General features: G+C 59.3%; 1 protein-coding gene across 1 annotated transcript; it reads right to left on the minus strand.

The window, feature by feature from the left end:
* Nucleotides 1-7,776: 7,776 nt before the first annotated feature.
* LOC454955 (putative uncharacterized protein encoded by LINC00482) lies at nt 7,777-9,250 on the minus strand. The gene is made up of 2 exons (XM_063800037.1): nt 8,925-9,250; nt 7,777-8,629 (listed from the first exon to the last, which is right to left on the minus strand). Coding segments are annotated over exons 1-2 (795 nt in total). The 5' UTR covers nt 8,927-9,250; the 3' UTR covers nt 7,777-7,836.
* Nucleotides 9,251-15,267: the final 6,017 nt, after the last annotated feature.

The raw sequence follows: 15,267 nt of genomic DNA on the forward strand, positions 1-15,267 counted from the left end.
AAAAAATACACTTCCAGCCGAGCATGGCGGCTCACACCTGTAATCCCAGCACTTTGAGAGGCCAAGGCAGGCAGATCACGAGGTCAGGAATTTGAGGCCAGCCTGGCAAACATGGTGAAACCCCATCTCTGCTAAAGATACAAAAAATTAGCCAGGCGTGGTGGCACGCACCTGTAATCCCAGGTTCTTGGGAGGCTGAGCCAAGAGAATCGCTTGAACCTGGGAGGCAGAGGTTGCCGTGAGCCAAGATCGTGCCATTGCACTCCAGTCTGGGCAACAGGGCAAGACTTTGTCTCAAAAAAAAAAAAAGCCTGGGCGCGGTGGCACACGCCTGTAATCCCAGCACTTTGGGAGGCCGAGGTGGGTGGATCACGAGGTCAGGAGATCGAGACCATCCTGGCCAATATGGTGAAACTCTGTCTACTAAAAATACAAAAATTAGCCGGGCGTGATGGTGTGTGCCTGTAATCCAAGCCACTCAGGAGGCTGAGGCAGGAGAATCGCTTGAACCAGGGAGTCGGAGGTTGCAGTGAGCCGAGATCACGCCACAGCACTCCAGCCTGGCGACAGAGTGAGACTCCGTCTCAAAAAAAAAAAAAAAAGAATACACTTGCCAGTGTCCCTTGCAGGTAGGGCTGGCTATGTGACCAAGTTTTGGACAATAAGAAGCAGAAATGACAGGAGAAACTTCTAGGTCTTTCTTAGGAGGGGGTCTTTCGCTCCTTCATCATGCTGTTTGGAACCTAGACACGATGGTAGGAAGCCGTCTTGGACAGTGCAGACAAGGGTGATACCGTGGCAGAGTGGAGCACCAAGCTAGAAGGATTCTGGATCCCTGGACAACTCATGGAGCCAAGCCACCATGCCCATCCACGACTGCCTCCTCCCAGCTGCTCTGGGAGGGAGAGACAAACCTGCTCCTTGCACTCACCATGATTTTGGACTCTGTTTCATGAACCCAAAGCTGTAGCCTACCTAGTTCAGTAGTGTATTGGGATGGGGCACCTTTGCATTTTGGACTATTGTAAGAATTGAATTACATATATGTGCTATTCTACAACTTTCTTTGTCATTCAACTTTGTCACACTTAAATTTCTTTTTTTGTCTTTTTTTTTTTCTTTTTTGTGGAGAACGGGGTCTCGCTGTATTGCCCAGGCAGGTCTCAAACTCCTGGGCTCAAGCCGTCTTCCTGCCTCTGCCTCCCTGAGAGCTGGGATTACAGGCATGAGCCACCACACCCGGCCAATTCAACTTTGTTCACAAGAATTGCCATCATGTTGCATGTGCTCTGAGTCTCATTCTTGCTGCTCTGTGGAACTCCGTTACTTAAATAGCCCAGATCCGCATCCATTCTCCTGCCGAGGGCACCTGAGTTGTGTCCAGTCACTTGCCTCAGAGACAGTGATCCAGTGAACAGATTTGTCTCCTGAACATGTGTTTGTTCAAGTCTCTCTAGGGTAAACACCTACAAGTGGAACTGCAGAGTATGCGTATGCATACCTAAATGACTTTACTAGATCTTGCCAAATTGCTCTTCAAAGTAGCTATAAGAGCTCTTCCTGGTTTACAGCAAAGGTTGGCAAACTTTCTATTAAGAGTCAGATAGTAAATATGTTTTGCTTTGCGGGCCTAATGGTCTCTCGCAAATATTCAGTTGTGTCATTAGTCTCTCGCAGTGCCAAATGGTCTCACAAATATTCAGTTCTGCCATTGCAGATCAGAAGCAGCCAGAGACAATATGTAAACAAGTGGGCCTCTCTGTGTTCCAATAAAACTTTATTTACAAAAAGAGCAGCTGGCCCAGTGCGGCCTCAGGGCTTAGCTTGTGGGCCTCTGCTCCAACATTTGGTTATTGTTAGTTTGGCCAGTCCGGTGAATGAAATGGAAGCTCTTTGTGGCTCTAATTTGTTCTCATTACAAATTAGGTGAATTATTTATTCGTATTTTTATTGTCCATTTTTCTTCTGTGAAATGCTTACTCATTTTTGCTCGTTTTCCTATTTAGCTGTTCTGAGGAGTTTCGGTGCTCGATAATAACCAACTCTGTGTCCTTCGATGTGGGTTTGATGTCTCCTCATTGCTGTAGTTTTTCATTAAACAAATTACCACAAACTAAGCAGCTTCAACAACACAAATTCGTTACGCCTGGGCTCTGGAGGTCAGAAGTCCAGCACAGATCAAGGTGTCGGCAGGCTGCCTGCCTTCTGGAAGCTCCGGGAGACAGCTGGCTTCCTGCTCTTTGGTTGTTGGCTGAGTCCAGCTCCTTAGGGTCGCAGGACCAAGGTTCCTGTTTTCTTGCCGGCTGCCCCCTGAAGCTGTCCCCAGCTTCTGAAGGCCTCCGGTTCCCTGGCTCACAGCCCCTTTCCCTAACTTCCCCATGGAGAGGAGCCAGTCCTCCTGTCCCATCTCCGGCCCAGCTGAGGAAGGTTTTCCAACCCTAAGGTTTTGTGCGATTAGATGGAGCCCATCTAGATAATCTGGGATCATCTCCCATCTCAAGGTCTAACCTTAATCACATCTGCAAAGTCCCTTTTGCCAAGTGAGGTCACATTCATGGGTTCCGGTATGAGGGGTGCACACCTTAGGGGGCCGCAATGCTGCTGGCCACCGTCACGCTGAGATTCAGGCCATGTGTCCCTGTCACAGAAGTGAAGCCTTTTGGACACTGCATCCCATCTGTGGTGCACAGTGGCCATGGGGCCCAGGGCTCCTGAGCTTCCCGTCGCCTGCTGGGCTAGGCTTCACCGCCGCAGCCACCTCTTCTGTGGACCTGGTGAGTGCTTTGTGGGGATGGGGGTGTCTTTCACACTGAGTATCCTGGGCCTTAGTGAGCTTTCGGTCAGCCTCCAGCAGTATGGGCTCAGGGTTCCTATCTTATTCTGTGGGTCAGGACCCCTGACTCACTATTGAGATGCTCAGGGTATCCCAGGCTTGGCCTTGTGGGAGCCCTGTTGGCTGGCCCCTGGGTCCTTCCGTGTGTCCCTGATGTGATCCCAGCATTCTTGCTTCCCGGCTCCCTGGGATGTTCTTGTGCTTTTCCTGCCCAGGCTGGGCTCGCCATTTCCCCAGGAGCCCTGGTTTCTGGGAGAGGCAACCTCCTGAGGGAAGGGGAGTTAGCGGCCAAGATCTGGGTGCTGGGTATGCTTGTGGCGCCTGGGTTCCCTCTGGACAGAGCAAGAAGAGATGTTGGGGGGGTGTGTGTATGATGTGTGTGTGGTATGTGTGGGATGTGTTATGTCTGTGGTGTGTGTATGGTGCATGTGTCTGTGGTTGTGTGCACGTGTGTGTGGCATTTGTGGGGTATGTATAATGTGTGTGTGTCTATGTATAGTGTGTGTGGTGTGTATGGCTGTGTATGATTGTGTGGTGCGTGTGTGTGTTTAGTGTGTGTGTGGATGGTGTGTGTGGTGTGTGTGTGGGTGGATGGTGTGTTGCACGCATGTGTGCGTGGGTGGATGGTGTTGCACGCGTGTGTGGTGCCTGTGTGGGTGGATGGTGTGTTACATGCGTGTGTGGTGCGTGTGTGGCTGGGTGGTTTGCACGCGTGTGTGTGTGGGTGGATGGTGTGTTGCACGCGTTGTGGTGCGTGTGTGGGTGGACGGTGTGTTGCACGCGTGTGTGTGGTGCGCATGTGGGTGGACGGTGTGTTGCACACGTGTGTGGTGCGCGTGTGGGTGGACGGTGTGTTGCACGCGTGCGTGTGGTGCGTGTGTGGGTGGACGGTGTGTTGCACGCGTGTGTGGTGCGTGTGTGGGTGGATGGTGTGTTGCACGCGTGTGTGGTGCATGTGTGGGTGGATGGTGTGTTGCACGTGTGGTGCATGTGTGGGTGGATGGTGTGTTGCACGTGTGTGGTGCATGTGTGGGTGGATGGTGTGTTGCACGCGTGTGTGTGGTGCGTGTGTGGGTGGACGGTGTGTTGCACGCGTGTGTGGTGCGTGTGTGGGTGGACGGTGTGTTGCACGCGTGTGTGTGGTGCGTGTGTGGGTGGACGGTGTGTTGCACGTGTGTGTGGTGCGCTGTGGGTGGACGGTGTGTTGCACGCGTGCGTGTGGTGCGTGTGTGGGTGGACGGTGTGTTGCACGCGTGTGTGGTGCGTGTGTGGGTGGATGGTGTGTTGCACGCGTGTGTGGTGCGTGTGTGGGTGGGTGGTGTGTTGCACGTGTGGTGCATGTGTGGGTGGATGGTGTGTTGCACGTGTGTGGTGCATGTGTGGGTGGATGGTGTGTTGCACACATGTGTGTGGTGCATGTGTGGGTGGATGGTGTGTTGCACGTGTGTGGTGCATGTGTGGGTGGATGGTGTGTTGCACGCATGTGTGTGGTGCATGTGTGGGTGGTGTGTTGCACGCGTGTGTGGGGTGCATGTGTGGGTGGATGGTGTGTTGCACGTGTGTGTGGTGCGTGTGTGGGTGGATGGTGTGTTGCACGCATGTGTGTGTGTTTACCACACATCCACCTCTAGCTCTGTAACTCTGCATCTGGCTACGTGCACCGAGGCTTCGCGCCAACACCTCCAAATACCTGTAGAGGTCCCGGCACGGGGCTCCTCCTGGTGCTCCCCCTTCCTGGTTTGTAACTCCCTCGCTCCCACCTCCCTCGGGCTCCTGCACCCGACCCTGGGCTGCCCCCAACCCTGCCCAGCGTAAATGCTTTGGGATGAGGTGTGAGCAGGAGGAGGGGAGGAGAAAGGAAGCGCCGTGGCCGTCTTCCAGCCAGCGCCTTCCAGCCTCAACCCACACGCGAGTGTGATCGCCAGAACTGACGGGATATCACTGTCCCACGGGAGCCGTGCTTGGCTTCCTGAGCACCAAGACTATGTCACCCAGGCATGCTACGGAACCTCTCTGAGCCCGCTCCGCAGCTCCCACCGCCGACATGGCTGCTGCAAGGGCAGCAACTTTCCATTAGCTCACAGGGGATGACAGCCCTGGGCACCGTCTGGGAAGAGGGATGGAGGGCTGGCTCGGACCTCTGCGGTCTCTGGGAACCTCAGTCTCCAAGAGCATGGGTCTGCTGCACCCGCTGCGCGTCTGTGGTGAGGCTCCTCCTCCTCCCACACCGGGCACGCAAGCACCCTCTGCCCCACAACTCCCACCAAAGAAATGCAGGGCCCCAGCTGCGGTGGAATCCCCTGCAAGCCCTGGCCTGCTTCAGGAAAGAATGCCTGGGGGAGGTGGGCGGGCTCAGGAACGCCGAGGTGGGCAGAGCTTGGCCCACGGAGCCGCATGGCCCAGGTGCCCTCCACAGCCGAAGCCTGGTTTTTTTGTTTTGGTTTTTGGAGTTTTTTGTTATTTTGTTGTTGTTGTTGTTTGTTTTTTTTTTTTGAGATAGAGTCTCAATCTGTGTGTCCCAGGCTGGAGTGCAATGGCACGATCTCAGCTCACTGCAACCTCTGCCTTCCAGGTTCAAGCAATTCTCGTGCCTCAGCCTCCCGAGTAGCTGGGATCACAGGCACCAGCCACCACACCCAGCTAATTTTGTGGGGTTTTTTAGTAGAGACGGGGTTTCACCATGTTGGCCGGGCTGGTCTTGAACTCCTCACCTCAAGTGATCTGCCCACCTTGGCCTACCAAAGTGCTGGAATTACAGGCATGAGCCACCTCGCCGGCTGGAAGCCTGTGTAACCCTGGTGTCTGCCGTGCAGTTTCTGGGAGGTCCTGTGTAGGGGCCCCAGTGAGGACTGGCCCCCCTCCTGAGCGCTGCTTACTGGGCAGTCCTACGCTCTCCCACCTGGGTCTCCAACTTCTAAGCTGGGGGCGTGAGCAAAGGCCAGGACGGCCCCTCGGAATCCAAATTGTGGCCCCAGTGGGCTTGGGGAGCTGGGGGAGCCTCGGGGGGGCCTGGGCTTTCACCACCCCAGTAGGCAGGAGTTAAAAGTTCACCTGGGCTCGGGTGCCGAATTGTCTAGGAACTCTGGTTCCCATCTCCCTTTCTCAGCAGACTCCCCACCTTTAGAATCACCCAGGGTGGTATCCCATGGAGGGAGGGGAGGGCCCTACCTGGTGGCCTCTCGTCCAGCCCACCCTGCCTCCTGGGGGTCTCTTCCCCCTGTTTCTATAACCCCAGAGCCATAAAACTGACAACAGGTCCAGCAAAGAGACTGGATTTTATTTAGATCCATAGCCCTTCTTAACGCCACAGCTGGGGCACAGCCTGCGGCCGGGGACGCCACCATGTCACCTGACACAGAGGAATCCACCAGCGCCCGCCCATGTCTCATGGCCACACGGGGGCCATCTAGGCTCCCACAGAGGGCTGTGTTGGAGGGGCAGCTGAGGCTCCAGGAGGAGGGACAGACTTTGCAGGGGGCTTCAAGCTGTTCCTGACCCTGCCCCGGCCTGGTGTTCTGGGCCAGACAGGGGTGTGCTCGGAGCCCATCCTTGGCCAGAGCTCCAGAAGCCGCTGCCCCAGGGCTTTTCCCCTCGATCTGCCGCATCTGCTCCCCGGCACCAGCCTGGCTCAGACACCCTCCAGCCCGTGTGTGTGTTCCCGTGGTGGCACCCATGCTAGGCCAAGGCTTGGGTGGGGCTGAGGCCCAGGGTGTGCTGAGCAGGCCGGGCACCCAGGCACTGCCTGTCATGACTGAAGAGGGCCTGGAGGAACCATGGGGGGCCGGTGGAGTCTGTGCGGGGCGGGGATGGGGGCACCTTTGAGGCTTTCCCGGTAGGTTACCCCTTGCCTCCAGAGGCCTCTCCCTGGAGCCAGGCAGCCAAAAGACCCTTGTTGGAAACACCACCAGCTGCAGCCCCAGCTCCACAGACTGACGGTCCAGTCCCCTGGCGCCCACCACTGGGGTTTGGGGACTGGGGAGACGGCACAGCTGAGAATCCTGGGAGGCCTGGAGACCACACCACCGGGCTGTGCATCAGGCTGGGGGACACCTGGCAAAGCCCAGCTGTTCTGTGCCAGCCCTGAGAGACCTGCAGCCAGCTGGCCAAGGTCGGGGGTTGAGCCTTCCCTCCCCAGGTGGCTCCGGGACCCAAGGAGAGAGCCCAGGAGGGCCGGCTCCGCCCACCCTCCCCCTTTCCTGGGAGGTGGGGAACAAGAACAAGGGGCTGGGTTGGGTCACCCGCATCTGCTCCCCGGCACCAGCCTGGCTCAGACACCCTCCAGCCTGTCGCTCGCTCCAGATGAGGAGGGCCACAGGGTATTTTCCACGAGGAATTTAGAAATAGCTGTTGGCAGAGCCTTGGTAGGCAGGCTCCCTGTACCCAGGACCCTCACACCCACGTCCCAATTGCCCCACCAAGGGGGCCTGCGACTTCCCAAGGGACTTCCCGCTGAGGGGCTCCACGCACCCCTTCTCTCTCTGCATGCCAGGGTAGAGTTGTGGCCCCCAAAATTCACATGTTGAAGTCCAGGACCTCAGAATGGGACCTTATTGGGAAATAGGATCACTGCCGACTATACTTAGTTACAACGAGGCCGTGTTGTGTGGTGGGCCCTATCCTCGACGACAGTTGCCCCACAGTAGAAAGGGCAGATCCAGACACCAACATGCACACAGGGAGGACCCGTGTGGACATGAGGGCAGAGGTTGGGCGAGGCGGCCGCAGGCCAACAGACGCCAAGGATGGTCTCAGCCTGTGGAAGAGGGGGCGGCCCAGGACAGTCCTGGCTCACGGCCTCAGAGAGCCACCCCGATGGGCTCTGGCCTCGGGAACTGCGAGGCAGTTTCTGTTGTGTGAAGCTCCCCAGTCTGTGGACCTTGTTCCTGCAGCTCGGGAAACTCACACCGCACATCCTGGCGTGCAGGCCAGGCCGCCGCCCGGGTTTGAGGCCTTGCTGCTCCCTTGCTGCCCCCAGCCACCCGCACACTCTCACGGAGCCCAGCTCACGACACCCATGTAATGTGCGACACTTTTCGAGAACCACAGGAATGTCCTTGATTAAAGCGTGCGCAGGGAGAAACGTGGCCTTGTTCCCACAGATGCCCACCAGGGTCCCTCACCTGCTCCCCCTTGGCGCTGGCCTTGGCCCCTTCCAGCCTGCCCCACCAGGCGGCCGCTCTGGTCCAGGGGCCCGGGCTTGGTCCCTTCCTTGGGCACTTGCAGGCGCTCTCCCTGGCCTGTCTGCCCTCTGCCCTCCCCTTTTCCTGGCCTGTCTGCCCTCTGCCGTCCCCTGCAGCATCCCCCAGCCCCAAGGGCGGTGGTCCCATGGCCAGACGGGATTCCTGTTGGGCTCCCGAGCTCTGGAAATGCGGCCGCTGCTCTGCAAATGTGCCTTCTCTGGGCCCTTCCGCCCTTCGAGTCCATCTCCCTCCCTGGCCTCCACGGTAGGTCCAGGTGAGCAGGGTCCCCTGTGGCCCCCACAGTCCCCTTGCGTCACCAGGCACCATCTGTCCCAGCCTAATTTCTGGAGCTGCTGACATCTGGGCCGGCCACAGTGCCTTAGAGGGCCTGGTTGGTCTCCGTGGCACGGCATCCTGCAGCTGAGGGCCTTCCCTGACGGCTGTGCCCTCCACCAGCCAGGACCCAGGCAGAGCCCCTGAGGCAGGGTGTACATCCCTGGAGGCTGCGGTTGGGGAGGTGGTTGGATGAGCTGCCCTGTACCGTGGCTGCGTGTGGGAAACAGCAGGAGGCCGGGGGAGCAGTGAACAGAGCTGGGCCCGCTTCAGGGATCTCGGCCTAGGGCAGGGGGGTAGAATAAGGGAACAGAACCAAATTTGTCAGGGGGTGTGAAAGCTGCAAAGGGCTGGTCGGGCAGGGAAAGGGGTTCTAGAGGGGAGGGTTTCTTTGTGTAGTGGGTGGAATGGTGGCCTCCAATATGTGATGTCCAACCAGAATCTCAGAATTGGAGCAAGGGTCTTTGCAGCTGTCATGGAGAGGTTATCTGGAGATGAGGTCATCCCGGATCATCCCAGGGGGCCCAAGCCCAACAACCCTCATCCTTATAAGGGATGGAAGAGGAGGAGAAACTCACATGAGATGAAGGCAGAGGCCAGAGTGATGGGGCCACAGGCCGAGGAGCACGGGAACCAGGGGGAGCTGGAAAGGCGGAAGGGCTCTGCCCAGAGCCTCTGGGGGCAGCAGGGCCCTGTGGACACCTTGGTTTCAGGCTCCCGGCCCTGGGAGCTGTAGGAGGACGCCTGTGCTGTTGTGAGCCTGCCACCCTGGGGTCCTCCGTGTGGCAGCCCAGGACCCCAGTGTTCTTTGTTCAGTGGTTCTGGGGTCTCCGAGGTGCTGGGAAGCACAGGTGTGGGGGACCTCAAGACAGGTGGGGCTTTCCCAAAGGAGCAGAGGAGGCACCTGCAGAGGGGCCCAGAGAGCATACCCGGGTTCAGCAGATGGTGTAGAGGGCGCCCGGGCAGAGGATGCACGGGCAAAGGCCCCGGGTTGTGCAGGGCGTTTATAGACGTGCATGGAGTCGGGGAGAGGAGGGCCGGCCCTGGGGGCCACCTGGGCAGGGCTCCTGCCCGCAGACCAGACCCAGAGCTGGCCAGTCCACTCTGGGAGAGTCAGGGTCGGGGGAGCAGGAGGGGGATCCGCAAGCTAGAAGGGTCTCGGGGCTGGCCAGGCTGAGGCCGGCAGCCTGTGATGAAGGGGGCCGTGAGGGGCTCTCTTCTCCTGAGAGAATTCTAGAACCAGTGGGTGCCTCAGGCCCTGAGACTGGGCATACTGGGGTGTGTCCATCTGGGACCCAACATGGCAGCCTCCCAGGCCTCAGGAGCTCTCTGGCCTGTGCCACGTGTCCCCAGTGCCCTGGTGGGCTCTGTCCCTACACAGCAGCTTCTTGGGTGGTAGGTGGGCTGCAAAGGGATGTCTGAGTTGGGGGTCAGGGGCTGCAGCGACTTGAGCTCAGCCCAGGTGCATGGTGTGAGGAAGCCGTCCCTCTAGACGGCTCGGGGCCCTGAGCTCAGTGCTCCAGGCCTGCCCCCATGGTCCCTAGAGGGAGGCGGGTGGACAGGACACGCCTGGACAGGACAGAGCCTGGGCTGGCAAACACTTGGAGGGGGCTGGGGCTCCCGCCTGCCTCTCCCCAGCACCGTCTCAGCACAGGTGAGCAGAGAAACCAGCCCCTCCCCCTCAGCCTGTTGGAGGACAGAAGTGAACACCCCTGTCCCCCAAATCCCTGTCATGCTTTTTTGAGCCCCAGGAGGGGACACGGCATTGTCCTGGAGCCACAGCATTGGTCTGACTCTGACTCGCATTCGATGATGGTGGACCCGTGGGCAGGTCACGCTCCTCCCTGGGCCTCAGGAGCCGCCCAGTGCCAGAGCCGGGGGCACAGCATGGCAAATGTCATTCCCAGCCTGCCTGGCTGCCTGGCAGCTCTCGAGAGAAGCCCACAGCCCCGCTCCTGTCTCCCTGCTTCCTTTGAGTGAGGCCCGGCCTGGCCCTCTGCCGTGTTCAGGCCACCAGCACCAGCTGCACAGCCAGCGCCCACCAGAATTGACTCCTCGGGCCTCTGAGCACCTTCCCACTGCCTGGAGTGGCCGGCTGACCAGCGTCCATGCACTGCCTTCCCCACCCGGAGGCATCTCTCTGTCATTGTTGAGTGCACAGTTCCCAGCTAGCAGTCACCTCCCCATCCTCACGTGCATCGGGCATGGTCCTGTGACTACAACCTGAGCAATATAAGCAGAAGGGCTGGGCCGACTTCATGGCTTGCCAAAAGACCCTCCCCCTCCCCCTCCTCCTTCCCTTTCTCTTCCCCCTTCCCCTTCTCCCCCTTCCCCCCCTTCCCCTTCCACTCCTCTTCCCCTCCCCCTCCCCTCCCCTTCCCCCTTCCTCTTTCCTTTCTCCTCCCCCTTCCCCTCCCCCTCCGCCTTCCCCTCCCCTTCCTCTCTCCCTTCCCCTTCCCTTTCTCCTTCCCCTCCCCCTCCCCCTTCCCCTCCCCCTTCCCCTCCCCCTCCCCCTTCCCTCCCCCTTCCCCTTCCCCTCCCCTTTCCCCTTCCCCTTCCCTTTCTCCTTCCCCTCCCCCTTCCCTTTCCCTTTCTCCTTCCCCTTCCCTTCCCCCTTCCGTCCCCCTCCCCTTCCCCTCCCCCTTCCCCTTCCCCTCCCCCTTCCCTCCCCCTTCCCCTTCCCCTCCCCTTTCCCCTTCCCCTTCCCTTTCTCCTTCCCCTCCCCCTTCCCTTTCCCTTTCTCCTTCCCCTTCCCTTCCCCCTTCCGTCCCCCTTCCCCTTCTCCTTCCTCTTCCCCTCCCCCTTCTCTGAATCAGGGTCTCACTCTGTCACCCAGGCTGAGGTACAGTGGTGAGATCATATCTGGGACCACAGGTGCACATGGCTAATTCTTGTATTTTTTGTAGAGACAGGGTTTTGCCATGTTGGCCAGGCTGGTCTCAGACTCGTGGGCTCAAGTGATCCACCAGCCTCGGCTTCCCAAAGTGTTGGGATTACAGGTGTGAGCCTCCATGCCCAGCCCCAGCTGAAAGCTTTTCAGTAGTCTTTTACCTTCCCTCCTTTCTCCTTCCTGCTGCCTGGAATGCAGATGCAATGGCTGGAGCTCCTGCCGTTGCTCTGGAACCATCCTTGACATCTCCCTTTCAGTCACACCCCTCATCCAATCTGTCAGGAAATTCTGTTGAGTCCATGTTCAGATATCCACAGCTTGGACCACTTCTCCCCACTTCCTGTGTCTCCACCACGATCCGGGTTATCTCTCTCCGGGATCGTCATGTTCTCCTCACTTCCGTCCTGGCCTCCCCATGGTCTGTTCCCACCCAGCAGCCAGAGGGTGAGACCATGTCAGCCTCTGCTCAAACCCACCCTCAGCCCAGGTCCTCACAGGCACCCTGCAGGATGCGCCCTGCCTCCCCTCGGGCCCTCCCAGCACCCCCTAGCTCACTGCCTGGCAACCCCACTCCTGCCGGTGGGCCTACAAAAGCTCTGTAGCATTTGCTGAGGAACAAATGAAACCTGGACCCCAGGGATGGAGGCCGTGGTGGGGGCGGCACCATGGAGAGGGGGAGGCACCGTAGAGGTGGGGACACCGTGGAGATGGGGGGGGCGCCGCCCCAGCCCGGCTGCCTGCCCACCACCCATTGAGCAAGCCTCTGGTATTTAAGCCACTGTTTGATTTAGGGCCCAATGAACGAAGCCAGCCAATAGCAATCTCTCACTGTTACCCTCTCCATTTTATAGATGGAGAAACCGAGGCTCAGAGAGGCAACGCAGTGTGCTCAAGGCCACAAGACTTCTAGGTGTGGGCCTGGGCTGCATGCAGGGTGAAGGTTATCATGACCCCCAAGCTCAGGGCACCCCAGGGATGCAGCTCTGGCCCCTGCCCTGAGGATGGGACACCCCAACCCTTTCTCTTTTTTTTTTTTTTTTTTTGAGACGGAGTCTCACTTTGTTACCCAGGCTGGAATGCAATGGTGAGATCTCAGCTCACTGCAACCTCCGCCACCTGGGTTCAAGTGATTCTCCTGCTTCAGCCTCCGGAGTAGCTGGGATTACCGGCATCCGCCACCACACCCAGCTAATGTTTGTATTTTTAGTAGAGATGGGGTTTCGCCATGTTGACCAGGCTGGTCTCCAACTCCTGACCTCAGGTGATCCACCCGCCTCAGCCTCCCAAAGTGCTGGGATGACAGACGTGAGCCACCGCGCCCGGCCAAACACCCCAACTCTTTCTGCTGCATTGAGTCCAGCAGTGTGCCCTGAGGGACTGGCCCCGGGGACATTTTCAGCCACTTTAGGGAAAAGAAGACGTAATGCTCACACTAACCACTCCACACCCGACTCCAGGCTGGCCTGGCGCCATGCCCTGGGGGTCTCCAAGAGAGTCAGGGCTGGTCCCCACCCACCACCTCCCCTCACCTTGGTCTTGGTGTGTGGAGCCCTTGGCCAGGTCCCAGGCAGTGGTGGGCAACACCGCAGACGTGTGTTACCCAGGGCGGGGCCCCTGCGAGCTGGGGTGGTGGCCAGGTCCCAGGCAGTGGTGGGCAACACCGCAGACGTGTGTTACCCAGGGCGGCGCCCCTGCGAGCTGGGGTGGTTCAGAGCCCGTCCCCACTCCGGGAGCAACGTCGGGCGGGGCGGGGCTGGACGGACAGTGTGACCTTTGCAATGTCCCCGAACAAGAGCTGCAGATGATAATCACAGCCACCAGGAGGAAACTTCCTCTGAATCTTCCACTACCGTGGTGTAACTAGGGAGGGTGTTGGAGCATTCAACGAGATAAAAAGCCTGCTTTTGTCTACACTTTTTCCGTTTTCTAAAAATTCCAGACACAAGGGGAGAGCTGCCCAAACACAGAGGTGGAGAGGAGCCTGTCCGGACACAGGGACACAGGCAGCTCCGGCAGTGACCACTTGGGCCACAGAGAAACTCACAGGTGGCCACTACTCCTGTTTGGAGCTGGAGGCAGATCATCTGGGAAGCCTCGGGGTAGGGAGGAGCTGGTGGGCAGCACACCCCCTTCTTCCCCAGCCCCTCCAGGGGGAGCTGCCATTCCGCAGCTGGTCCACCCAGCCCCAGGAAGGGGGAGGCTCCCCAGGACAGTAGCCCAAAGAGCAGAGGGTCTCCCCGAGAAGGTGCACCCCAGGCAGGGCTTGTCCACATACCACTAGGCTGGGGGCCCTGCTCCGGGGGGTTGGGGTGGCTGGAACCTTAGATGGTCCCATCCTGTGGGGGGGCTTCCTGGGCCGCTTTGCTGCTCCCAACTGTGGAAGGTTCTCTCTTGCCTTCCCTTTCCTGCTGTTAGAAGCACCCGAGCCCCTCCAGGCAGCCCCCAGGGCCCGAGTGATGAATCACTGACTTCTTGCCAGGCTCTGGTCGTGATGCGGGGTGGCAGAGGGATGTGGGCAACGCAGCTGAGAGTCCCGGGGCACAGCCGGGCTCTCTCCAGGCTCCCCATCCAGCAGCTGCGCACCCCCACAAACACACGCCGGGCTCCCTGCACCCGGAAGCTGCCCGCAACCGGCAGGACAGGTCGGTGGGCCCCGGGGAGGAATGCAGGAATGCTGCGTGCCCAGGCGAGGGGCCCTGCGCCCGCCCAAGGGGCTCTCCAGCTGCGCAGGAGCCGGGGCGGATGGAGCCGGGGTAATTAAAGCTGGTGACAGCTGAGGAGGGATAGAGACAGGAACACAGGTGGGGTCCCAGGCCCCTCCGCTTGCTCCCCAGGCAGAGGGCTGGAGCGGCCCCCAGGAGAGTGCCACCTTCGTGGGGCAGGAAGAGAAGGTTGCAGGGGCACTGGGTGTCAGTGGACATCGAGGTCTAGGAGAGGCCAGCTCTCAGCTGCAAAGGGCAGGCAGAGTCACCATGTGCTGGGCCTGGCCGGGCCCTCCCAGTTCCCATCCAGACACCCAGACACCCAGACACCCAGACACTGGTCTCGTCCAGGCCATCACGTGGTCAGGAATGGTGTCTGCCTTTGATAGGTGAGGACCCGGGTGCTGTAGGATCTGCTGCTCTAAATGAAGGCAGGCGGTGCTGCCCCAGCGGGAGGACAGCAGCTCCAGGCCTGACAAGGCTCTAGGCCTCAGCTTCCTTATCTCTCCCGAGCCCAGGTTGACATCCCTTCCCCATCTTCCACAGCCAGAGGACTAGACAAGTGTCTTCACCGGAGCCTCGTTTCCTCATCTGAAATATAGCGCTAACCACCCCTCCCTCCCATGGCTGTGGCAATAAATTAAATGAAGCCCACAGAGGACCTAGCACACAGTAGGTGCTTAATCAATACAGAACCCCTCCCCCAGCACTGCCGGCCCTTCCCCTGGAAGCAGCCACGCTTACCTCCACCACCGCCTCTCCAGGGTCATCAAACACTCGTGACAGGCCGGCCTCCCCCTGCTGAGACCCTGAGAGGTCCAGGCCTCTGCTCCTCGTCTCTGCCACGCCTGGTGTCATGAGGGTGAAACAGGCCCTGGGGGGACGTTCGGACTGGCTTCCTGTGATGGCCGCCAGCATTAGTAGCGTTGTTACCGCTGCCTGGACACACACAGACGCCTCACAGAGCGATGCAACACGTGGGTGAAGTTTTCAGATAAAATCGGAGATTTCATAGAATTCCCGCAGGGTGCTGAGCTCCAAACCCAGGCCACGCGTGGCACACGCAGGGCTTGTCAGGGCTGGGGCTGATGACCAGGGCCAAGGGGATCCCAGGGCCCTCCAGCTCTCCCCCAGCTCCTGATGTGGAGGGGAGGGAACTCCCGCTCACCCCCAGAGAGAAGGGAGTCCGCACACTGCATCTGAGCTGGCGGTGGGCAGGGTACCCACCTCGGTGAGCAGCCTGGGGTGGGCCTGGGGTCAGGCTGAGGTCCCGGTGACAAAGGCTGGGGAGGTGGATGCAGACAGCCTCCACTTTCACCATGGCCTCCT

The sequence above is a fragment of the Pan troglodytes genome, chromosome 19, assembly GCF_028858775.2.
Source record: "Pan troglodytes isolate AG18354 chromosome 19, NHGRI_mPanTro3-v2.0_pri, whole genome shotgun sequence".
NCBI lineage: Eukaryota > Metazoa > Chordata > Mammalia > Primates > Hominidae > Pan > Pan troglodytes.